The sequence below is a fragment of the Phoca vitulina genome, unplaced genomic scaffold (assembly GCF_004348235.1).
Source record: "Phoca vitulina isolate PV1807 unplaced genomic scaffold, GSC_HSeal_1.0 scaffold82, whole genome shotgun sequence".
Classification (NCBI taxonomy): Eukaryota; Metazoa; Chordata; class Mammalia; order Carnivora; family Phocidae; genus Phoca; species Phoca vitulina.
The window spans coordinates 3,517,985-3,543,893 of NW_022589785.1; the positions used below are offsets into that span (position 1 = coordinate 3,517,985).

Below are 25,909 nucleotides of genomic sequence, written 5' to 3' on the forward strand. Positions count from 1 at the left end.
AGGTGGGTAGGGGAGGGAGGGAATGAGCCATTGCTCAAATGCTACAGACTCTTGCTCTTCTGAGATTTAGTAGATTTTCTTGAATAAATGTTTATTTGTTTGCTATATGCCCTTAGGGGCATTTTCAGAGATTTTAAATGGTTGGTTTTTTTCAAATAAATTTTACCAATTATAGTTGTTTCTCTGGAGAGAGGGGCCACAGAGCTCCTCACACCACTATTCCAGAAGCCATCTCTGAATATATAATCAATATATATAATCTATAAAAAGAGTAATACATCACAACCACGTGGATTTCTCTGAAGAATGCAAAGTTGCTTTAACATTGGAAAATCAGTCAGTGTAATTTATCATATTAACAGACTTAAAAATAAACACTATAATATCATTTCAATAAATGCTGAAAAACATTTATTCCTGATAAAAACTTTAAGCAAACCAGGAATAGAAGTGAACTTTCTTACCTAATAAAAGATACCTACAAAAACCAAAACCAAAACAAACAAAAAACACACAGCCAGCATCATCTTTAATGGGAAAACACCGAACACTTTCCCCTTAAGATCATGAACAAGACAGGCCTATCTACTCTCATCTTCTATTCAGCACTGTACTGGAGGTTCTAACCAATATAATCAGGCAGGAAAAAGAAATAAAAGGCATCCGTATTTGAGAGAAAGAAGAAAAACTGCTTTTATTTACAAATAACGTGTATATTTATGTTGAAGATCTGATGAAATTTACAAAAAAGCTACTGGAACTAGTGAATATGATAAGGATGCAAGATACAAAATCAACATATAAAAAATAATAGTATTACTAGCAACAAACAATTGGAAATTTAAAATTTTTAAATACTATTGAGGCACCTGGGTGCCTCAGTCAGTTAAGCGTCCACTCTTGGTTTTGGCTCAGGTCGTGATCTCAGCGTCATGAGATTGAATGCCGTCATGTCAGGCTCCACGCTCCACAGGGAATCTACTTGAGATTCTCTCCCTCACCTTCTACCTCTCCCCCCACTCGAGTTCATGTGCTCTCTCTCTTTCTAAAATAAATAAATAAAATCTTTTAAAAATATTTTAAATACTATTTACAGTAGCATAAAATATGAAATATTTAGGGATAAAAAAATCAAAATGTTAAACATTGTACAGAATATTCTTGTGAAAAATTTTAAAAGTCTAAATAAGTGGAGAGGTATACCATGTCCATGGGTTGAAAGACTCCATATTGTCAAGATGTCAGTTCCCCCTAAATCAGTCTATATATTTCAATATAAACCTAGTCAAAATCCCAACATGCTTTTTTGTAGAGATCAACAAGCTGATTCTAAAATTTACATGGAGGGGCACCTGGGTGGCTCAGTTGGTTAAGTAACTGCCTTCAGCTCAGGTCATGAGCCCGGGGTCCTGGGATCGAGCCCTGCATCGGGCTCCCTGCTCAGCCGGGAGCCTGCTTCTCCCTCTGCCTCTGCCTGCCACTCCCCCTGCTTGTGCTCTCTTGCTCTGTCAAGTAAATAAATAAAGTCTTAAAAAAATAAAATAAAATAAAATAAAATTTATATGGAAATGCAAATGCCTTAGAATAGTCAAAATAACTTTTTTTTTTTAAAAAAAGAACAAAGTTGGAGGACTCAAATCCCTGGTCTTAAGACTTATTTTAAAGCTATAGCAATTAAGACAGTGTAGCATTGGTATAAAAATAGACAAGCAGCTTAATGGAACAGAACAAAGAGTCCAGAAAAAAGACCCATATATGCATATGGTCAATTGATTTTTTAAAAGGTACAAAGGCATTTTTGTAGAGAAAGGGTAATACTTTCAACAAATGGTGCTGAAACAATTATAGTATGCTGAATGGTACCCCTTTTCTGAAGATATGTCCGCATCCTAATTCCTGGAACCTGTGAATATTAACTTATTTGGGGGGAAAAATGGTCTTTGCAGATGAAATTAAGTTAAGGGTCTTGAAATGAGAAGATTATCCTGGATTATCTGCATGGGTCCTACATCTGATGACAAGTATTTTTTTTTTTAAGATTTTATTTATTTATTTGAGAGAGAGAGCAAGAGAGAGTGGGGTGAAGAGCAGAGGGAGAAGCAGACTCCCCGCTGAGCAGGGAGCCCAATGCGAGACTTGATCCTGGGACTCCAGGATCATGACCCAAGCCGAAGGCAGATGCTTAACCAACTGAGCCATCCAGGCACCCCTGATGACAAGTATTTTTATAAGGGACACACAGAGGACAGGCACACGAGGGGAAGATGGTGTGAACTCAGAGGCACAGTTGGGAGTGATGTGGCCACAAGCCAATGAATGCCGAGCAGCCACCAGCAGCTAGAAGACATGATGAATGGATTTTCCTATAGAGTTCCCAGAAAAAGCATGGCTCTGGCACCACCTTGATTTCAGACTTCTAACCTTCAGAACTGTTACACAATAAATTTCTACTGTTTTAAGCCACCAAGTATGTGGTAATTTGTCTTGGCATCCTTGGGAAATGAATACAGACATCCATATGCAATTTTTTTTTTTTTTTTTAAGATTTTTATTTATTTATTTGACAGAGAAAGACACAGCGAGAGAGGGAACACAAACGAGGAGTGGGAGAGGGAGAAGCAGGCTTCCCGCCGAGCAGGAAGCCTGATGCGGGACTCGATCCAGGGACTCCAGGATCATGACCTGAGCCGAAGGCAGTCGCTTAACCAACTGAGCCACCCAGGCGCCCTCCATATGCAATTTTTAAAAAAAGAATTTTTGATCCACACCATGCACTATCTATGAAAATTAACTCAAACATAGATCATAAACCTAGATGTAAAACCTAAAACTATAAAACTTCTAGAAGAAAACATCGGAGAAAAAAATCTTTGCAACTTTGGGTTAGGCAAAGATTTTTGAGATATGACACCAAAAACACAATCCACAAATCAAATATCAATAAACTGAACTTCACCAACATTGGGAACATCTGCTTCTTGAAAGACAATGTTGAGAGAATGAAAAGACAAGTCACAGAATAAAAGAAAATATTTGAAAATCACAGATCTTATAAAAGACTTGTATCCAGAATATATAAAGAACTCTCAAAACACAACAACACAGAAATAAACAACTCAGTTAAAAAGTGTGTGTGTGTCGGGGGGGACAAAAAAATGTGAACAAATGTTTTACAAATAAAAAAACAAAAAAAACCCCATCCATTTATTAATGGCAAATAAGCACATGAAAAGGACCTCAATATCATCAGTCATTAGGAAAATGCAAATTAAAACCACATGAGGCCACTACACACAGAATGAGCTAAAAAAATTTTTAACTTTTATTTAAAGATATTTATTTATTTATTTATTTATTTTTAAAGATTTTTTATTTATTTGACAGAGAGACACAGCGAGAGAGGGAACACAAGCAGGGGGAGTGGGAGAGGGAGAAGCAGGCTCTCTGCCAAGCAGGGAGCCTGATGCGGGGCTCGATCCCAGGACCCTGGGATCATGACCTGAGCCGAAGGCAGACGCTTAACGACTGAGCCACCCAGGCGCCCCTAAAGATATTTATTTATTTATTTATTTACTTACTTATTTATTTTTAAAGATTTTATTTATTTATTAGAGTGAGAGAGAGCACAAGTGGGGGGGCAAAGGGAAGGGCCGAGGGAGAAGCAAGCTCCCCACTGAGCAGGGAGCCCGATGCAGGGCTCGATCCCAGGGCCCTGAGATCATGACCTGAGCAGAAGGCAGATACTCAACCGACCGAGCCACCCAGGCACCCCTAAAGACTTTTTATTTTTATTTTTTATTTATTTAAGATTTTATTTATTTGACAGAGAGAGACACAGTGAGAGAGGGAACACAAGCAGGGGGAGTGGGAGAGGGAGAAGCAGGCTTCCCACGGAGCAGGGAGCCCAATGCGGGACTCGATCCCAGCACCCTGGGATCATGACCTGAGCTGAAGGCAGACGCTTAACCGACTGAGCCACCGAAGCACCCAAGATTTTTTATTTTTATTTTTAAAGAATCTCTACACCCAACATGGGGCTTGAACCCACAACCTCAAGATCAAGAGTCACATGCTCCACCAACTGAGCCAGCCAGGCACCCCTAGAATGGCTAAAATTAATGACTGACAATACCAGCAGTTGGTGAGGATGAGGAGCAACCGTAGCTCTCGTGTAGACTGTTTTATAACCGCTCTGGAAAACAGTTTGGCAGTTTCTTTACAAGTTCACATACTCCTTCTCTATGACCCAGCAATTCCACTCCTGGGTCTCTCTGCCCAAGGGAACTGAAAAGTCATGTCCACACAAACACTTGTATGCAAATGATCAGAGCAGGTTTATTCATGAGAGCCTCACACTGGAAACCCCCGTCTGTATCATCAACAGGTGAATGGATAAGCAAGCTGTGGAATAGCTTTAGCAACAAGAGGGAATGAACTCTTGATGGACATTTCAATGGAGGAACCCTATAATAATTGTGTAGAGTGAAAGACGCTGGACCAAAAAAAAAAAAAAAAGAGTACAAACAGTATGATTCCATTTATACAAAATCCTAGAAAATGCAAAATAATCTATAGTGACAGAAAGCAGATCAGTGGTTGCCTGGGGTTCGGGGAAGGGTGGGGGAAGGAAGGGAATACAAAGAGCACTAGGAAGCTTTGTGGGGCACGGGGGGCAGGTGGGGGGTGGATAGGTTCATTATCTTGATTGTGAGGAAGGTTTTCCAGATTTAGACATATGTCACATCTGATCAAATTGTACGCTCTAAGTGTGTACAGTTTATTGTAGTCAATTTTACCCTCATTAACACTGCTTAAAATAATGTCATATGATATATGATATAATACAATTTTTTAAATAAAGCGGCTTCTGTGCTGAGGGTTGGAGGCCTTCTCTTCTCTCTTAAAAGGGGCATCAGGAGGTAAAGTCAGGTCATCTGACCCAAAGCCTGTGCCCTTCACTGTCTCCTGCCTCTTGATATTCACCAAGGCTGGTCTTTTTGGGGGCCAAAATGGAATCCAGATTCCTCTGAATAGCACAGCACCTGGAGCACATGAGCCCATATGAAGCATTTATGATATTTCACTTTCATCTGTGATGATGATGATGATGGTGACGATCATGATTTTGCTTTTCTTGTCCCATGTTCCTCAGTCCCTGTAAGCCCCCTTGAAAATAGCTCCTAGCTCCCGGAACAGTATTTCTACCTCAGGGCCTTTGCACAGAGTGTCTCCTCGCCCAGTGGCAGCAGTCTCTTCCCTCTCCACCAGTTAATTCCCCTTATCCTTCAGCTGTCAACTTACAAAGATTTTCCTCTGACCTGCACCCCCACCCCTAAGCCCTGCCATCTAAATTAGGTCTTTATTACTTGCTACACATACCCTGCCTCACTCCCTGCCATTCTTTCCTTATCGTGACGTACAGTTAGGGTTATCTGACTATGGGTTTGCCTCTGGTCTGTGTTCTGGGCTGGTCGTGCCTGCTCCTGCATGGCCGACACCAAACCTGAGCTTGGGCTCCGAGTGGGCACTCAGCAAACGTGTGTGGGGCGAGTGAGGACATTCCCCACACAGCGCCCGGTATGCCCGGGGCCACAGAGCCCGCATTGACTCTCCCAGGGATTCAGTCCGCCACGTTCCACCCAGCAGGCAAATATCAGAGCTGACATTAATTCAGACCCCACATACATGATTCTTACTGAGTAAGACATCAAGACAATCTCGCCCTTTGTCAGAACTGTGGGAGTTTCGCGGACGCGTAGAGAGAAGCCAGTCTAAAATCAGTTGCTTTTTGAAACCATCAGCTCAAGAAATTAAGGATTCTGTCAGCGTGCCCTGAATTTCTGGGCCCAGCAATTAATTCCTTTGAGATTAAAGGATTGTTGTGTTGCTGATACATTATTATGCGGAGTGGGCTTGCTGTGAATTTTAAAACTTTAACCAGAATCCTCATTAACTGGGACCTTTTATCTGTGTGCAACTTCTAGAAGAGGCCAGTGGCCAGAAAGTGAACTGACACATCCAAAAAAAAAAAAAAAACCAAACCATTCCAGGGGGTGTCCCGATGCACATTCAGTCTGGGCAGCTGTCTTCCCTCCTAATGGTAACAGGGCCATTTACTCTTAACGCTCCGGGCACAGTTGTACATCATCCCACTGAATCCTCGCCCGCCCTATCAGGAGGCCAGGTTAATACAATCTCCAGTTTATAGGTAAGGCGACTACAGCTGATGAAGGTGGGTCGGATGCCCCGCTCAGGCCCATGAGGGGCCCAGGTCTGTTTGACCTCCAGGCCCCATGCTCAGCCCCATCTTCCACTGCATCCCCTTCTCCCTAGACGCTGAAGATCACTGTGCAGAAGGATGACCCCAAGGCCTTTTGAGTATACCATCCTTCCAAGAACCACTCCATCTCACTTGTGTGCTGGGAGGAAGGCTCTGCTGGGCACTGGGAGCTGGACGTCAGAGGAAGCAATGCAAGCCTGGCCATGTGTGAGGCTGAGAGTGACCCAGGGGCCAGGGGCTCCATCCTATGTCTGGGAATTTGGGGGTTCTCTCAGGCAGAGTTCAGCCTGCCTGCATTTATGGCAGAACTTGAACTCAGAGGCAACCCCGAAGGGAAGATTTCTAGGACCCCTCTCAGATGCTGGCTGAGACACTCCAAATTAGACTGGGTCCCCCTAGCATTTTAGCCACTCCCCCTTATTAGTTTCCACAGATTTATACACGTAGGCTTCACGAGCACACAGCCATGTTCTCACCCCACCCCACCCCTGCTCCAGCCCCATGTGGCTTCCCAGAACCCTAGGACCTCCTTTTTTTTTTTTTTTTAAAGATTTTATTTATTTATTTGAGAGAGAGAGTGAGAGATTGAGAATGAGTACGGGGAGAGGCAGAGGGAGAAGCAGACTCCCCGCCGAGGAGGGAGCCCGATGTGGGGCTTGATCCCAGAACCCTGAGATCAGGACCTGAGCTGAAGGCAGATGCTTAGCCGACTGAGCCACCCAGGCGCCCCCCAGGACCTCCTTTTAGAAACTTTAGAAACTCAAAAGGAAACAGGTCAGGAGCTCCAGCATCCCTAAGAAAATGCCCCCTTCCAGCTCCCCAAACGAGAGTTAGGGGTGCAGGCGGCCCCAAGAGCAAACACTGTCGAGGAAGCAAGCTTCTTCCAGAACCAGAGTACCCACTTGTCCCTCAGCCATATAAGCAGAGGGGCTGCTCGGCGCCTCCACCCAAGGTGGCTAGGAGCCCGCCACAGCACAAAGCACTAATATTTTTCTCATTAAAAAAGAAAAACCAAAAGCCGAAAGGAAATGCTGACACATGCTACAACATGGGTGAACCTTGAGGACATTCTAAGTGAAGTTAGTCACAAAAGGATTGTATGTTTGGGGCCCCTGGGTGGCTCAGTCGTTAAGCGTCTGCCTTCGGCTCAGGCCATGATCCCAGGGTCCGGGGATCGAGCCCCGCATCGGGCTCCCTGCTCGGAGGGAAGCCTGCTTCTCCCTGCTTGTGTTCCCTCTCTCGCTGTGTCTCTCTCTGTCAAATAAATAAATAAAATCTTTAAAAAAAAAAAAAGGATTGTATGTTTACTGTATACTCAATGTTTCCACTGATACCTAGAATGGTCAAGTCCATAGACAGAAAGAAGAATGATGGGGGCCGGGGGCTGGGGGGTGGCGAGGGGGAATGAGGAGTTAGCGTTTAATGGTGACACAGTTTCAATCTTGCAAGACGAAAAGACTTCTAGAGACACATGGCATGGTAGCACAACAGTGGGAGCATAGTTAAAGCCCCTGAACCACTTACAAATGGTTACAATGGTAAATTTTATATTCTGTGTATTTACCCCAATTTTTGTTAAAGAATAATAAAAAAAAATCTCAAGATTTTTTTTCCCTTCATCAAGCATCTTGCTATTCGCGTTATCCCATTGAATCCTGGAAGCAACCTCTGGAGGTAAATTCTACTATTGTCCTTATTTTACAGGCGAGAAAACCAAGACTGGGAAGGTGCCACGAGTGGCCTGAGGTGAACCAGCAAGTAAGTGGCAGGGCCCAGGGCCCGACTACAAGGCCTGCTGTCTCCCCACCCGGGGCCCTGGCCACAAAGGGAGCCACCCCCTCCCTGACCACGTTCCACAGTTCTGCTCACATTCCCCTGCCAGGGGACAGCAAACAGGATCCAGATGGCAGATCCCCCGCTGACCGGGATGGGGCCGAACTTGAAACCCCTCTGCCAGGGTTTCCAAATGCATCCCAGACTTCTGTCCTGGAAGTGTCTGGTGCCCTCCTGCTGGGGTGGTGGGGAGCAGAGAGGCAGCCAAGCCTGGCCGCAGGCCTTGTCGGTGACTGTTGGGGGCTGGGGGGTTGGCACTGGCCCCCAGGTATTCCCACAGGCCCTGGAATGCCTGGTTCCCCCCGACAGTGAGACTCCTCTTATTCCCACTGGCATCAGCGCCCTGGGGCGGCCAGGACAAAGTACCACAAATTGGGCGTTTAAACAACGTAATTCATTGTGTCACAAGTCTGGAGGCTGGAAGACTGAAACTGAGGTGTCAGCAGGGTTGGTTCCTTCTGAGGGCCGTGGGGGAGAATCGGTTCCATGCTGTCTCCTGGCGTCGGGTGGCCTCAGGCGTTCCCTGGCCCAAAGATGGCCTCCCTGTGTCTTCACGTCATCTCCCCGCCATGCATGCCTGTCTGTGTCCAAATTCCCCCTTTGATAAGGACATGGTCATGTTGGATTAGGGCCACCCTAGTGACCTCATCTTAACTTGGTCTTCTGCAAAGACTACTTCTACAATAGGTCCCATCCACAGGTTCCGTGGAATTGGACTACAACATCTTTTGGGGGGACACAATTCAACCCATAACTCCGTCCACGACGCCATTACTCCACTCAGTGCCCAGGAGGCCAGAGGGGAAGGTTCTGAGGCTCGGGGAAAACTGGCAAAGCCAAATACTATTTCACATACTCTCTAAGGTTTCAGGACTTTATAACCATCGTGGTCACACACTGAATGCTTGTGGTGTGGCAGGCACCAGGCCTACGCACTCCCGGAGCCTCAGCGGCTGGGCGGCTGTCACCAACTACCTCATTTTACAGGTGAGTGACGTAGCTCTCAGTTGGAGGAATGAGGCCCAAATTATTGCCTCATTGGAGTAAAAGGCTATGCCGGGGGATTCAGGAGAGGAGGTGTGTGAAAGGTTATTTCAACCTCCTAAAAATATCTCTAGATTCTGGTGACTTCTCTCCATCCCCCATTGTGACCTCCTGTATCAGGGTCCAGGACCTGCTGTAACAAATTACCTCAAAGTGGGTGACTTAAGACATCAGAAATGTATTCTCTCACAGTTCTAGAGGCCAGAAGTCTGAAGTCAAGATGTCGGCAGCGCCTCCCTCCCTCCCAAGGCTCTGGGTGGGGTTGGGGGGGTAGGGGGTGGGAGGGGGGTGGGGTGGTCCCTCCTTGCCTCTTACAGCCTCTGGTGGCTCCAGGCGTTCGTTACCCTGTGGCTGCAGCCCTCTGTCTTCCCGAGGCCTTCTCCGCTTCTCTGTCTCTCCTCTGGGTGTCTCTTATTAGGATATTTGTCATTGGATTTAGGGCCCACCCAGGTAATGTAGGATGAGCTGATTTCACAATCCTTAATTATATCTGCAAAGACCCTTTGTCCCAAAAAGTTCACATTCACAGGTTCTAGGACCTGGGGGTCACCCTTCAACCCCTGTGTACAGCTCCGGACACCATCATCCAAGCCGGGCCACTGCAACAACCTGTCTCCCAGCCTCCAGCCCGTGCAGCCAGAGAGGTCTTACAAAACCAGAGGCCAGCCCCATATCCCTCCCGAATTAACTCTCACAGCAGCTCACTGGGCCTCGGCAAGCAGCCTGGACCCAGCGCTTGGCCCCGGGAACCCCTCAGGCATCCGTCCCTCTGCTGCCCTCCCCCAACCCCGTTCCCACCACACTGCCCTGCCCTTGGTTCCCACGGGGGGGGGGGTCTAAGCCTGCTCTTGCCCTCAGGCCTCCTCCGTGTTTCCACAACCTGGGACTGCCCTGGGCTCCACCTGGATGACTCGCTCATCGCTCATCAGCCAAACCTCAGTTCAGATGCCCCTCCCTTGCCAGCCTCGGCTGAGTTAGGGGCCTCCTCTGAGCTCCCACAGCCCCTGGGCCACCGCTGTCATGAGTTATGGCGGTGGGTTATAGCATGGGCTCACTAGTCTTCGCTGTCTGCGCGGGGAGCTCGGCCAGAGAAGGCCCATGTCGCCCACACCCATCTCGCTCACTGCAGATGGTCGCCAGCCACCATCCAGCTGGTGTCCTATGTTGTTCCTGGGGGGCATGAATGTCAGCCGCGGCTGGACCTTTCCCTCCACCTCCCACCCCTGCCCATCTTCCTTCCTCAGAGTCTTGAGGAACACTTTTTTTTCACCTTTAAAATCTTAAGTTCCATTTGAATGTGTGTTTTATTGCAGCTTTATTGCAATATAATTTACATATCATACAATTGGGCTATTTAAAGCGTACAAGTCGATGGTCTTTAGTATATTCAGAGTTGTGCAACCATCACTGCAATCAAATTTAGAATATTTTCATTGTCCCCAAAAGAAATCCTATACATATTAGCAGTCACTCCTCATTTCCCTCCAACTGCTCCTTCTCCCCAGCCCTTGGCAACCACTAACCTGCTTTCTGTCTCTAGAGATTTCCCTATTCTGGACATTCCATGGCAATGGAATCCGACAATCTGTGGTCTTTTGTGACTGGTTTCTTTCACTTAGCGTCCTGTTTTTGAGGCTCATCCACATTGTAGCATGTATCAGGACCTCATTCTCTTTTATTGTCTGACTAATATTCCATTGCATGGATAAACCATAAATGTTTACCCATTCACCAGTGATGGGCACTGGGTTGTTTCCACTTTTGGATTATGAACAAGGCTGCATGCAAGTTTTTGTGTGGTTGTATGTTTTCACTTCTCTTGAGTATATACCTTGGAGTGGTGAATGTGGGTTTTTTTTCCTTTTTTCTTTTTTTTAAGCAGACTCCACAACCAACCCAGGACCCTGGGATCATGACCTGAGCAGAAGGCGGACTCTTAACTGACGGATCCACCCAGGCGCCCCTAAAAATAACTTCTATTTTAAATTGCAAACATGATACATTAGGGATCACCCAAATGACCAATTAGAAACAAGAAAATATAGACACAGCCCATAATCCCCACAAACAAAGATATCTGGTGTCCGGCCCTGCAGACACCCTCTTTGCTCGCATTTACTCACGTTGTGCCTGAACAGGCCGCCGTGTGTGTAGAAACTGACAACCCCCGGCCCGTGCAGAAGACAGCCTATATCTGCCTCGGCCTGATCCCTCCTGTGACCATCCATAAAGAGCCATTCAGTACAGAGGAGAAATGAAACCAGATTTGACTTCAAAGGACAAACAGCTAGGAGAATGGAGGATTTTCAGCTGTCTAAAGACAGCTTTTCAGGGGGCTAAAACCTCTCTTTGGGGAAAAAGAAAAAAGGCCTTAAAAACAAAGGAGGCCAAATCCCAACAAAAACCTGGGGAATCATTATATCAAGGTGGATGGATTACAAGTGACTTATTTTCTTTTAAGAAATGTTAATGATACGATATTGTTGTTTCAATGTTTTACCACTAAAAAAGATTCTAAGAAGCCTTTGAGGGTTTCCTGATGAAAAAGAATGATTTTATAAAACTCAGCAATTCTTAAGAAGGGTGCAGCCAAAAAGGCTTTCTTGCTCCTTTATAGTTTCTTCCAAGAACTGGCTCTCGGAGACAGAGGCCGAGCTAGCAGACAGCCGCAGACCTGTGGGAAGCTGTAAAGATCTCAGCTCCAAGACAGAGCTGCTTAGGAGCATGGAGGAAAAAGCAGGTAAGAAGAGGCATTAAAATTCTCTCCCTTGGGGCACCTGGGTGGCTCAGTCGTTAAGCGTCTGCCTTCGGCTCAGGTCATGGTCCCAGGGTCCTGGGATCGAGCCCCGCATCGGGCTCCCTGCTCTGTGGGAAGCCTGCTTCTCCCTCTCCCACTCCCCCTGCTTGTGTTCCCTCTCTTGCTATGTCTCTGTCTGTCAAATAAATAAAGAAAATCTTAAAAAAAAAAAAAAGTTCTCTCCCTTATGGGGCCCTGGGTGGCTCAGTCAGTTAAGCGTCTGCCTTCAGCTCAGGTCATGATCCCAGGGTCCTGGGATCGAGGCCCGCATCAGGCTCCCTGCTCAGCAGGAAGCCTGCTTCTCCCTCTCCCACTCCCCCTGCTTCTGTTCCTTCTCTCGCTGTGTCTCTCTCTGTCAAATAAATAAATAAAATCTTGAAAAAAAAAATTCTCTCCCTTTAAAACAACTGTGGGGAAAAAAAATAAAATAAATCTACTGTGGGGAAAAATTGGAAATTTTTTTTTTTTTAAGATTTTATTTATTTGGGGCACCTGGGTGGCTCAGTCGTTGAGCGTCTGCCTTCGGCTCAGGTCATGATCCCAGGGTCCTGGGATCGAGCCCCACATCGGGCTCCCTGCTCCGCGGGAAGCTTGCTTCTCCCTCTCCCACTCCCCCTGCTTGCGTTCCCTCTCTTGCTGTGTCCTTCTCTGTCAAAGAAATAAATAAAATCTAAAAAAAAAAAGATTTTATTTATTTATCTGAGAGAGAGAATGGGAGACAGAGAGCATGAGAGGGGGAGGATCAGAGGGAGAAGCAGACTCCCCGCTGAGCAGGGAGCCCGATGTGGGACTCGATCCCGGAACTCCAGGATCATGACCTGAGCCGAAGGCAGTTGCTTAACCAGCTGAGCCACCCAGGCGCCCCAAAATTGGAAATTCTTAACCGTTCATGACCAGTAAGGAAGGCTGTACCTACATATTTTTTTTTAATGCCTTGCTGTGTAAGTATCCATTCCCAAACTGTATGTTCTTATGAGCATCCCTTCTTAAACAGTGATGAGCAATTGTAATATTTATACCCAAGTGTTTGAGAAAGAGCCCTACTTGGGCGCCAGGTGCCTCAGTCGGTTAAGCATCTGATTCTTTTTTTTTTTTTGTAAAGATTTTATTTATTTATTTGAGAGAGAGAATGAGAGACAGAGAGCATGAGAGGGAGGAGGGTCAGAGGGAGAAGCAGACTCCCTGCCGAGCAGGGAGCCCGATGCGGGACTCGATCCCGGGACTCCAGGATCATGACCTGAGCCGAAGGCAGTCGCTCAACCAACTGAGCCACCCAGGCGCCCTAAGCATCTGATTCTTGATTTTGACTCAGGTCATGATCTCCCAGTTGTGGGATCGAGCCCTGCTTTGGGCTCAGGCGTGGGTGTGGAGCCTGCTTAAGATTCTTTCTCTTCCTCTCCCTCTGCCCCTCCCCCTTCTAAAAAAAAAAAAAAATATATATATATATATATAAAAGAGTCCCACTATTCTAAAAAGTACCATTAAGTAGAAAAACATGCTTATTTACTCAACCGCACAATGTAGAGGTGGCAGGATGCCTGGCAGAGAAGCTGCTACCTTCCCCACCTTCACCCAGGACAGACATTGCTAAGTGATGACAGCACTCTTTCCCACAAATCTGAAGAAAGTCGCGGTAGCCCTGTTCTTCTCAAAAGGCAGCTTCTAGGAGTGGATGGATGTGGGTGCAAACCCAAGACGCCACCTACTGGCAAAGCTTCCTAATTGCAGGCTGAGTACCTAGAGAGGACCAGTTCTGAGCCCCCAAAGCCAGACAAAATGACAGGACGTGAACTCTTCAGCCTAGTCTTGCATAAATACGATAGCCCTCATAGAGAAGAGCTTTGAATTTCAACATGAAGTTTCCTTGCTTTAGGAAATCAAGAGATTGGCCAATAGAAGCATTTCAAGCAACAATGAGTAGTAGCAAAAAGCCTTTAGGAAACCCTAGATTTTCCCCCGACGTTCTCTTTTCCAAAGGCTGACCCTTCTGTCTGTCCCAGCCCTCAGGTCCCCAGGCTGCCCAGATGCCTCATTCTGCAAACTATGTGTCACATGCTTCAGATTCAACATGGGCACTTTTCCCTGAGCAGAGGTGCCAGCCACTGGGCAAGAAGCTCATTTAAATGCTTCTCATAGGAGGGCCTGGGTGGCTCAGTCCTTAAGCATCTGCCTTCGGCTCAGGTCATGATCCCAGGGTCCTGGGATCGAGCCCCACATCAGGCTCCCTGCTCTGCGGGAAGCCTGCTTCTCCCTCTCCCACTCCCCCTGCTTGTGTTCCCTCTCTTGCTATGTCTCTCTCTGTCAAATAAATAAAACCTTTTTTAAAAAAGTAAATGGTCCTCATAGCAATCTACCCTGGGAGGTAGCTGCTGCTATCTCCGTTTTCCAAGCAAGAACACTGAGGCTCAGGGAGGGGAAGCAACGTGGCCAAGGTCACACAGGGAGGAAGACAAAGGCAGGACTGAAACATCCTCCTGGTCAACCAGGGCTACAAATCTCACAACGTTAGCCCCATATTGGGCCCCTTCCTGAAAACAGGCTGTCCTTCTTGCTGAAGGACTCCAAGGCAGGTAGGTGTGCCCCTGGGAATGTCCCCCTGGGACAGGGCACAAGCAGCCCAGATGGGCCGGGGGCCCCTATCAGGAGGGAGATGGCCACAGGGCAGGGGACCACAGGGCCGATTCTGGACCTGGACAGCCCTGACCACACGCTCCAGGGGTCTGGAGCCAGACGTTGGGTCCCACTCTGCCACGGCTAGCTAAGCAGTTCATCAGCCTCCCTGGCTTCACTTGCTTGGGCAGAATACCTCTGCATGGGCCGCTGTGATAATGTGTGCAGTCTGCAGTCCCGTAGATAACGGCCTGGGGTTGACCCAGTAGGAAGCAGGTCAATGCTGACCCCCCTTTTCCCCACCCCCATGTTCCTCTCCACCACCCTCTCCTCCTTCAGACTCATATCTCTGTCTCTGCCTGTGTGACTCTATGAGGACCTGCCCTCTCTCCGTGTCAGGCTCAAGCTCCTCTATGCGGACCTGAGGACTCAGTCTCTCTCCATCTCTGACCCTCCTCTTCTCTGTTTCCGTCTTCCCTCCCCCCTCTCCCGCCCACCCTGGGATCAGGGGGACGACTCAGCCAATTTCAGCTTTGCGTGGCTCTGGCCTGCAGACACAGCGGGGGGGGGGGGGGGGGGGGGGGGGGGGCTGCCCTGGCTGTCTGCCAACCCAATTCCTGGGACGGGCCTTTCCCTCTGGCCCTTCCCACCTCTCTGTCACCTCCCTGAACAATGTCCATTCGGGTGTGTCCTGAGCAACCAGAAGCCCTGGGCCAGGCCTGCTGAGGACAGGAGCTTGGGGGTCCTCCCGGGGAGAGCAGGGAGGGGGCCGCCTCCCAGCTCAGAGCTACAGTTCCTGATGCAGCCTTGGTCTAGTGCACCTCTGCCTGCCCAGCGGTGGAAATCTGCGGAGAAACCTCACCCCGGCACCCAGGGGCCCCCCCAAGCTGCAGGAAATTGCTACCAGGGCTGGAATGATGACTATGTCATGTGTACTTTGGGGTATTAATTTTTTTTTCAAACCATGTCAAAGGATTCACAGTGAAAACAAACACCCTCAATCCCACAGTTCACCTTCCCAAAGGCAGCTGGTTACCAATTGCTCGTGAATCCTTCTTGAGACAGTGAGTGCGAGATCCAAGTATTCACGGGTATATATTCCTGGAATTTCCCCCCAAGCAGCAGCAGCATTTATATACAGCTCTACTTAACGTTTTTCACTTCACAGCTGATCTTGGAAAGTGTTCCCTAATCTACCTCATCTTTATATATGTATTTCACATACCACAAAACTCATCTTTAACACGTTCGAGTCAGTGGTTTTTAGTGTATTCAGAGTCGTGGGACCACCATTGCTATCTAATTTTGGAACATTTTCATCACCCTAAAAATCCAGGTAGCCGGGAGCAGTCCCTCCCCATCCCCCGTCCCCAGCCCCTGGCAACCATTTATCTACTGTCTGTCTCTATGGATTTGCCTGTTCTGGACATTACGTATGAATACAATATGTGGACTTTTTTGTCTGGCTTCTTTAACTCAGCATAATGTTTTCAAGGTTTATCCATTATCCTTGCTATAGCATGTGTCAGTACTGTTTCTTCAATGGCTGACTAATATTCCACTGTAAGAGTGTACCACAGTTCATTTCTGCCCTCATTCTGTTTAGTGGCAACTTAGCATTCCCCTGATGGATGTGCCTTGATTTACCAGTCTCCTGCAATGGGCGTTTAGGTTGCTCCCAGTCTTTTACTACTACAAATAGCGCTAGAGTCCTTCTGTTCTTTGCAAATATAGGTATAAGAGACCTTCTCGGTGTGGAATTGCTAGGTCGAAGGAGTATATATTTTGCCTTTTATTGCATATTACAAACTGCTCCAAAGAGGGCATAGGTGAAGTGACATTTTTCCCACACCCTTGCCAACCCATCTCATCAAAAATGGTTTAAGTGTGTAGCATTAGTTTTGGAGGGTGCTATCTTATCATAGCTTTCATTTGCATTGCTTTTCTTTTGAGTGAAAGTGAATGCCTTTTCATTCCGAGTGGTTTGTTCATACCTTTTGCTCATTTCTCTACTGGGTCATTGATGATATTGATTTGTAAGGGCTCTTTATATGTGGAGGAAATTAACCTTTTTTTTCTGACTGATACGTTGCTAATTTTCCCACAGTTAATCACATTACCTTTATGCAGAAATTTTAAAGTACCCAAATGTATCTTTGATGGTGTCTGGGGTATGTATCTTTCCTAGAACTCTTAGAAAAATTACAAAAGGGCCCAGCATCTATGCCTATTTATGGATCTATCAAGGGAACCAGACAAATCAACAGATGGCTCCAGCACAGAATGCTGTGAGTGGGGAAACCCAGGACACATGACCCAGTCTTGGGGGGGGGTATAGGACATCTTTCTAGAGGCAAAGGGGGTGATAGCTGAGCTGAGACTGATGGTGAGTGGGCATTGGCAGGCAGAAGGGACAGGATAGGAAAGCTGTGTGGCCAGCTGGAGAGCACAGGGTGGTCGGGAGAACTGAGACACATTTGGTGTCCCAGGGTCGGGAGCAGAGAGAGGATGAGCAGGCCAGGCCATATTCAGTTCTCAACCTGAGGGCAACAGGGAGGCCGAAGGTTTCCCCACATGGTGAATTAGCTTCATTTGCCTTTGGGAAGATCCTGAAGTACTGGAAGGGTCGGAGAGGGGGTAAGGCCACCAAGGAGACTGAGGCCACATCCCATGAAAGGGGAAGGCTGGATGGGACAAAGCCAAGGGGTGGGCAGATGGACACAGGATCCAGGCTTAGTGCCACAGGGCTAGACCAGAGGATGGGGCAGGAAGAGCCTGGAGTCCAAGTGCTCAAGGAACACACATCCCCCCATATGGCTGTCCATCCACTTAAGACTCTTCAGGCCAAGCAGGAGGCTAGGGAATCCATTTCTCTTGGGCCCAGGGGCTCTATTACACAACTGATACCAGCCCAGGTCAGCCAGTGTCAGGCTTGGGGGGTGGGGAGACAGGCTCCCCACACTTGGGGGCAGGGGGGCGGGGTTGTGAGGGAGGCCAGGGCCTGTGGGGGGCAGAGAAATGGATGAGGCTGGGCTGGTGCCCTGGTCCTCCGTCCCTCTGCCCAGCTCCCACAGAACCTGGGGTCCTCTTCCTGAAGCACCCTTCTCTCTGTGCCTTTCTGCTTGTCTCTTTTTCTGTCTCTCTGTCCATCTACTTTCTTTCTTTCTTTCTTTCTTTTTTTGTCCATCTACTTTCTACATCTCTCTGGCCCACCTGTCTTCATCTATCTCGGGCTTGCTGGCTCCCTCCCTCTCTCTCTCTGAGTACCTCTCTCTATCTCTCTGTCTTCCTCTGACTCTTCCTCTCCCCCCTTCCTCTCGTTCTCCTCTTCCCCCTCAGAAGCACTTCCTCTGAGGGAAACCATTCATCTCAGGGGTATCACATGCTCATGGCCCAGCAGGAACCACCTAGGACCGGCAGGGTCCCGGGGCCTCTGCTCTGAGCGACTCCTCTTGCCTGCCCTTCACTCCTGCCAGACCCATCTAACCACAGAGACTTATGGCCACCACTCCACATGTATCCGGGGGGGGGGGGGGGGGGGCTTCACTTCACTGTGGCTGGGAGATAGACACTTTCCCACACAGAAGGCCCTCTCACTTGGCAGACCTCGTTCCTAGACCTTTGGTCACCAGACATTCCCCTTACCAGCCTAGAAGTTCCACTACCAGTGATTTAGGACTTAAATGAGGAAGAATCTCTGTTAACTGCCCTCCAACATTTAACAATATTCAACATATTAGTCATTGACACTCTAGTGCGAAGGAGCTCACAGCTCCTCCTTCTACCTGCCCCCCCCCCCACCAGCTAGGTGGATGCTGCCTAAGGAGACCTCATTAACCCATTTTTGTAGGAGGACAGGTGTGAAAAGAGAAACAGAATAAGGGACTTCACGGGGAGGCAGATGGGACAGAGGTGGAAGACAGAAAGGAGAAAGGAGGGGGGATTTGGGGGAAGGTACCAGAGGATGGGAAGTGGGACAAATGTTAAGCAGAAGGCCTCTCATTTGTCCATCCCTTCACAGTCAACAAAGCACAGTCACAGGAGAGTCCCCAAGTCTTGTATCATCCCCACTTTCCAGATGGGAGGACTGAGGCCCAGAGAGAAGGGACCCCCTCTAGATCACACAGAACATCCAGGTCTCCTGAATCCAAATCCAGGTGCCCGGTCCTGCCACTCTGTTGTCTTGCCCCCACTCCCAAAGGTGCAGGCCTCTCCTCTCGAGGATTCCTGAGGACGGCAGAAGGCCCTCTTGCAGGGCTAATTTATAATTTTCTGACAGCTTCCTTCCTACCGTTCCCTTCTAGCTGCAGACCCAGCTCTGTGAAGAAGGAATGAGCTGGGCGAGAAGGGCAGCTCCATGGAGCATAAATAACTTGTCCAGGCAGCTGCAGGCTCTTGGAGGGGCCCCCAGCGCCCCCCACCCTGGCCCAGCGGGGTGTCCCCTGCTCTGGGTTGGAGGGGCAACAGGGCCAGGCCTCCAGATCAAAGGCACAGAAAGCAGGCATTGTTCCCCAACCTGGAAAGGCTTGGGGAAGGCCTAGCCCTCCGGCCCTACCCTTTGTCTGGGCAGAAGCTTTGAAGGCCACTGACATTTCCCCGGCCCCTTCCCTTTCATGACACCCAGGCACTGCCTGGGCCAGGAGGCCTGGGCCCCTCAGGGCTGCTGCCATGGTTGTGTGGGCACCCCTTGGCCCCCCACCCCCTTGAGCTGCTTCCTCACCTCCAGAATCGGGACGATGTGCGTACAGATCAGGTGGGGCTCCCGGGCTCAGCCCAGCTGGTATGCAAACAGGGCTGATGATCACAGGGGCACCCCTGAGCCAGGGAGGCTGTCCTGTGGGACACAGGCAGAGGAAAGGGGCCCTCGGCACAGGCTCCAGTGGGGGTTCATGGGGAAGGAGCCTGCAGGCCAGGTTTGTTTGCTATGAGAACAGCATTTCCTGTTTGGACTAGGCCGAGTGGACGTGTGGGTGAATCCACAACAGAAGGGCTGTGTTTCCTGGACCCCAAGGCCTGCTCCAGGAGGGGTGTGTGTGTGTGTGTGTGAGAGAGAGTCCGTGTCCCTGTGTGGTCCACACACGTGTGTGTGCCTATGTGTTTTCTCTCACCTCATCAGCTTCCAGACAGGCGTCTAAATCTGAGCCAAGTTCTCTTTTTTCCTAAAGAAGTCGCCGGCAGGCCTCAGGCGAGCCGCACACCTAGGGATACTAAGGCAGCCTCCCTGGGGACAGAGAGGAGGGCGGGAGACAATGCAAGCAAAATGCTTAGCACAGCACTGGCACGCAGTCAGTGCTGGGGAACGGAAGCTGCTGCCTTACTGGTCTGGTCTTGGCAGCAGATGGCACCGGGCCCTGAGGGAGGAGGCCCACGGGGACAGGCCCAAGACCTCGAGCCAACGGGCCCCTCTCCTCTCTGCCTCAGCAAACGCTGCAACCTCAAATGACCAAGCCCCAGGTCCCCGCAGCATTTCCTGCCCTTCCTGTGCAGGGAGGAAAGAGGACCAGAAAACAGGATGACATTTCCCAGGAAACTGTGCTTAAAGAGGGGGCTTTCAAAAGGCCGTGCCCCAGGACCACCACATGGAGACCCAAAGCTTTCACACTTTCCCAGAAGCTAACTCCTGAGCCAGAGGGATCTTAAAAAGGTCCAACGGCTTGTTCTTTCAGGCAGGGAAATGAGAGTCAGAGAGGGGAGGTGACTTGTCCTAGGTCACACAGCTCCCAGTGGTTGCTCTGGAATTGACACCCAGGCTTTTGGGGGGCTGACACCAGGCAGGAACCCCCAGGCAGCACCACCAAGAGGTTATAGGAGACCCCAGGGGATCCCAGCCTCAGCCAGGACAGGTCCCCCTCTGACATCCAAATGTGGATAACACCTTTTCCTGGGAGGATCCCTTGTTGAGAGGTCCCTTTTTAGAGAGGGTTCTCTTGCTGGAGAAATCCTGCGGTGGCCTGCAGCTCCCATGAGCTCAGTGGCAGTGGTAAAGGAATGTGTATGCCGGTAATCACAGGAGCAAATAGAGCTGGCAGGCTCCGCTTCCCGTGGCACCCGGCGGGGGGTCCCGGACATCTGGCAGTCCCTCCAAGCCAGACAGAAGCTAGTGCCCAGCCCTTCTCCTTCCTACAGAGCTGCATGCCCTCCAAGGTGCCCTTTGAGGAGATGGGTTTTTTTTTATCCCGCCTACTTACCCAGGGCTTGATGGGGCTCAGGAGATGGCCCCTTGGGAGTGACCAGTCATCCAGGGGATGAAGTCACTGATCTCGTTGTGGCAAAAACAAGGGCTAACCAGAGAGGCACCAAGCTGCATTTTGGGAGGTCAGACAGAGGGCATAAAGTAGATGCCCCAAAACTGCACATGGAAGAGAAGGAGGCAGCTCCCCAAGGGGGCAGAGTTGATGCTGTGATGACGTCTTCGGAGGAAGAGGGGCACGCTTGGGGGGCCAGATGATGCAGGGGACAGTGGATGCCAGGGCGTGGCCATGACATCTCATGGCCACACCCACATAAGGAACACGCCGCTGTCCTTACAAAGAGAAACTGAGGCTGGAGAGGGGCAGGACTGGCCCAAGCTAGCTTGGGCAAAGGCAGCAGAGCCAGGGTTTGAACCTGGCTCTCGCTACCTGCCCCCTTGGCTGGGGGTGGGGGGGCAGCTCCCTCTATATTGGCATGCTCTCTCCCGTCCTGCCCAGCCCTGGTGAGTCCCAGGGAGGCGGTCCCTGGGAATCCGAGGTAGGGGCTGGCAGATCCTGCTGGAGTGTTTCTAGCAGAGATCCTGGGTCTGGGTCTGGACAGGCCACAGCAGGATCCTGAAGGGCAGGCCCCTGGTGCACTGCCAAGTTGGGCAGGGGGCTCCCGAGCCCAGGACTGCCTGCTGCATGTCAATCCAGGCAGAAGAGGAGGTTAGAGACTGTCCTGAGATTTTGGAGGGGTCCCCTCTAATGAGAGCTGTGGTTCCTCCCCATAAACACACACACCTACCACAGACATCCATCACACACCTGCACACAGGCCTCACACACATACCACAAACACCCATCATACCTGCACACACACATATCACACACGTATCACAAGTACCATCACACGTGCACACATCGTGCACACGCACACTTGTATACACCTTTGAGGGATTCACACCTCTCTCCCCAGAAGCTCATCCAAGTACCCCAGTTAAAGAAACTCCACTCTAAGCCAGTCCTTACCTTGTTATAGATGGGGAAACTGAGGCCCAGACCAACATTCTATCTGCCCTCTTCCCTAATTGTGCTTAAGAGCTGACCCCTCTTTGGGGCACCTGGGTGGCGGTGGCTCAAGTCATGATCTCAGCTTGTGAGGTCAAGCCCGGCCACGGGCTCTGTGCTGGGCATGGAGTTTGCTTAAGATTCTCTGTCTCCCTCTTCCTCTGCCCTTCCCCCCGCCCGATAAAAAAGAGCTGACCTCTCTGAAGTCAGAAGATATGAGTTCAAATCCTGTCTCTTCCAACCACTGACAGACCGAGCCTCTCTGTGCCTCAGTTTCTCCATTTGTAAAATGGCAGTAAGGGTGGACACTGACCTAATGACCAGCCCAGGTCTTCTCCTGGCAGGGACGGCCACGAGTGCCTGGGCCTCAGTTTACTGCTCTGTGTAATGGGAATGATTGTGCCCACCGGCGCCAAGAGTGGTTTGAAGGTTAAACAGAGACAGGATGTGAAGTGGAGGCGAGGTGCCCCGCACACAGTGGCGCGCACTGCTCGGGAAGCCTTTGTTGCATGCATGGATGCATCCCGCGCGCCTTGGGAACTGGCGCTCTCAAAAATGTTGGGAGGGGATGAGGGCCCTGGCATCATTAGTTCAGGCGTGGCGGCTCTGGGTCCGGGCTCAGCTCCCCCGCCTGCGGCACGTGAGAGGGCACCTCCGACTGGGCCCCTGGCCCTCAAAGGGTCACGCGGCGAAGGGCGCCGGGCTCAGGTGGGCACCTGGCGGGCCTCCCGGAGGGGGCGCCCGACCCCCCGGGGCTCCTTCCGGGTTGGCAGCGGCGGCGCAGGGGGCGGGGGGCCGCGCCGCGGGGCCGGGCGAGGCCGGGAACGCGCGCGCCCGCCTCCCGCCCGCCCTCCCGTCGCCGCGCTGGGAACCGGGCTCCGCGCGTCGGGGGAGGCTGGCGGCGCGGGCGGGCGGGGACGGCAGGCTGGGGGCGGCGACGGCGAGGGGCCGCGCGCGGAGGGCGCCGGGCGCAGCATGGGCGGCCCGCGGGCCTGGGCGCTGCTCTGCCTCGGGCTTCTGCTCCCGGGAGGCGGCGCCGCGTGGAGCGTCGGGGGAGCCCCGTTCTCCGGACGCAGGTAAGGGTTGCCTCCCACCACCTCTGTGCCCTGCCAGCCCCGGGGCCGGGACTCCAGGCACTCCCCCCCCCCCCCGCCCCCCCAACCTCCGTGCAAGCCAAGGATTGGGAAGGGGACCTGGTCCCCCACTTCGGTGCCAGCCAGATGGGAGTAGGGACCTGGGCCAGCCCCGCTATCTGGAGGAGGCTCCCGGCGGTGCGGGGATCCCCGACTCCGTGTGTCCGGAGCCGGCATTCCCCTCCAGCCCCCTCCACTCCCCACCACTTCACCTCCAGAGCCCCAGAGGAGGGGGAAGGGAACAACGGGGGAGAAGCCCGCCTCCTGGGACTTCCATCGCCCTAGCTCAAGGGCCCCCTTGCCTGCACGGAGGAAAAGCCCAGCACATTCCCTGGCTGACCCTTGGGGAGCCCTGCTCCCTTTTCCCTGCTCTCGGCTTTTTTTAGTACCCCGGCTATTTATTTCCCTCGGAGGAAGAAGACTGGGGTGGAATTTCACAGATCCGTGGGTCAGTGGCCACCCCAGGGACCTGGCATTCTGTGTTCCTGCCGCTGTTTCTGGAGCTGGGGACATTCTCTCTGTTGGTGTTTGTGGAGCATCTCCCCAGGGAGGAGCCCCTTATTTGCAGTGTGGTCATTAATCCTTCAAGGACTGAGTAAGGTAGGAAGCACTGTCCCCATTTAGCAGATGAGCAAACTGAGACCCTAGAGAATCAACATAATCTTCTGGGCTCGTGGGCCATTAATAGAAGTGCTGGGATTCGAATCTGTGTCTCTCTGGCTGTGATAACAGTGTTTGAACCTGTCCCCTGTCCTGGCTGCAGCCCCCACCCCTGCTGGGGTCCCCTCTCGAAGGCCAGCCATTTGTCTGAGGCAGACAATGCTGAGTAGCCAGGCCTCTTCAGGCCTTTTCATCCCATTCAAAGGCCTTTCCCGGCCCCCGCCCCCTAGGGCCTCAATTCTTTAATTCTTTTCAGAAATTCCCTTTCCCAGTAGTCAGGGGCCAGCATGCCCCTGCTGGGCTAGCAAGAGCAGGTGACACGGCTAGGGCTGGAGGGCAGAGGTGGCCAAGGCATCTGAGGCAGGGACAGGCAGGTGGCAGATATCACAGCCGCCGCCACCTACCGTATGCTGACCGCAGCTGACCTGGGCTGGGCATTTTACCTGCATCCACCACCTCCAGAATCTTCCCAACTGCCATGGGAGGCATGCATTTTGATGGTCCCCCTTTCATAGAGGAGAAAGCTGAGGCTCAGAGGGAGAATATGACCTGCCCAGGGTATGAATGTGAACCCCGAGGATCCTAGGTGCCAAGATGACCAAGACCCTAAACTTGAATTCCCAGGGTCAGGCTCAGGATGATGGTGGAGAGGGCTTAAGGTCCAGACTGCCCTCCAACCAGTCCAGGGCAGGGCCTCGCAGCCTGGGCTTCTCACCGCCCGCCCCCCGCCCCCAGGGCTTCCTGGATCGGAGCAGGATGGTGGCCCAGGGCAGGTAGCTGGTAGTCCTGGAAGGCTCACAGTGGCCTAGCATCACCAAAGCCCTGTGGGCAACGCCGTTTTTCCCATTTTACAGATCCGACTGGGGCCCAGAGAGGGAGAGGCTGGCACCTCAATCCAAGCCAGCCAGTTTCCCAATCCAGTGTCCTTGGCACCCAAAGAGAAGGTGTCAGCTTGTGGGTCTGGGAGAGGTTTGCAGCTCGTGGTTAGGAGTCCAGGGCTCTGGCCCTGGCTCTGGCGCTCACTCAGTGTGTGACCTCGGGCAGGTCCCCTCTTTCCTCCCCTTGCCCCCTAACCACTGGCCTGTTCTGAGGGGGGACGGACCCCCACAGGAAGGACGAACAGTGGTTCCTGCTATCACTGACATTAGGTGGAGGAAGGGACCCCTAGCTGGAGGAATCTGTGGTCCTCAGCTGCCAGGACTTCCCCTTGTGGCCACGTCCCAGCATTGATGGAGGCATCACATCCCAGCCCTCCCTCCACCCCCAGCCCAGCACCCCAGGCACCCCTTGGCAGCCAAGGGATCAGAGGCAGAAAAGAGGCTTTGTGCCTGGGGAGGGGGAGGCCCTGGAAGGCATCCAAGGGGCTGCCCCAGCCCTAGGAATGTGGCAAGACTTTGAGACCCCCGGAACCAGGGTGCCCAGGGGCTGTGCAGAGCTGCCTTGGCTCACCCCTGCCCCCTGTCGGTCCCCCAATCCCCGCTGGGGCTGCTTCCTGCCCGCCCTGAGGTCCCTTCCCTCCTGAATCCCTGTTTCCTTTAATGACCCCATCTCAGCGCTGTGGTTCTTGAGTAGAAGCCGTCACCAGTGTCCTGGCCCAGGCCACTTCCTCCTGCAGGATGGGCTTCCTTGGGGCAAGTCCTAGAATCAAGGAGAGGGGAGAATTCTCTTCCCCAGCTCCTCTCCCGGGAGCTCAAACCCCAGCTCTGCGCCCACATGGGTGACCCGGCCACGTGACTTCTCTTGGAGCCCCAGGGTCCACCCCTGTAAAATGCAGAGCCTGGCAATCCCTATCCCAAAGTCAAGGGAAGGACCTTGCACGGAACATGCCATGCTGGGGTGTCTCGGGGAAGCCGATGGACCCCAGCTGTGGGGTGTGGGGTCCGCGTCCCAGTCTGAGAACAACAGCTATTAGCACGGGGCTATGCGGTGTGTGTGAAGTCTTCTCTGTCAGAGGAGATTCTGCTGTCCCCATCAGCAGATGGACCGAGTGAGGCGCCGACAGGGTCAGGGCCTTGTCCAAGGTCACCGAGTTAGGAAGCAGCAGGGCCAGGACTGGAACTTGGCCTTCAGAGTGGGGTTCTGGCTCTAATCACCCCGCCCCCACCTTGTACGTCTCCTTTCTTTCCTCTTCTTTTCATAACGGCCCTTGGCCCCTGGCCCGCTTGGCTGCCTCCTGCAATTAGCCCCTATCACTGTTCCGGATCGCAGCCTTGGGCCCCGCAGAGACAAAGTCCCCTGGGCCCCCGTGGCAGGGGGTGGAGGGCAAGTGGGTGGGGGGCCTTATGGGGCGGCCCGTGCCAGGCTGAGCTGG

At 51.4% G+C, this 25,909-nt stretch overlaps 1 protein-coding gene across 12 annotated transcripts in view; it reads left to right on the forward strand.

The window, feature by feature from the left end:
- The first annotated feature begins 11,826 nt into the window (after nucleotides 1–11,826).
- Nucleotides 11,827–25,909, forward strand: part of EMID1 (EMI domain containing 1) — a 56,052-nt gene continuing 41,969 nt past the window's right edge. For 11 of the 12 annotated variants that reach the window (XM_032394972.1, XM_032394973.1, XM_032394969.1 and 8 more), the window contains exon 1: nucleotides 22,754–22,881. In XM_032394972.1, the coding sequence (XP_032250863.1) occupies nucleotides 22,781–22,881 (101 nt within the window). In that variant the 5' untranslated portion in view covers nucleotides 22,754–22,780. Of the gene's footprint in view, nucleotides 11,898–22,753; nucleotides 22,882–25,909 lie in introns of those variants that run through there. The other variant, XM_032394979.1, reaches the window with a different exon arrangement.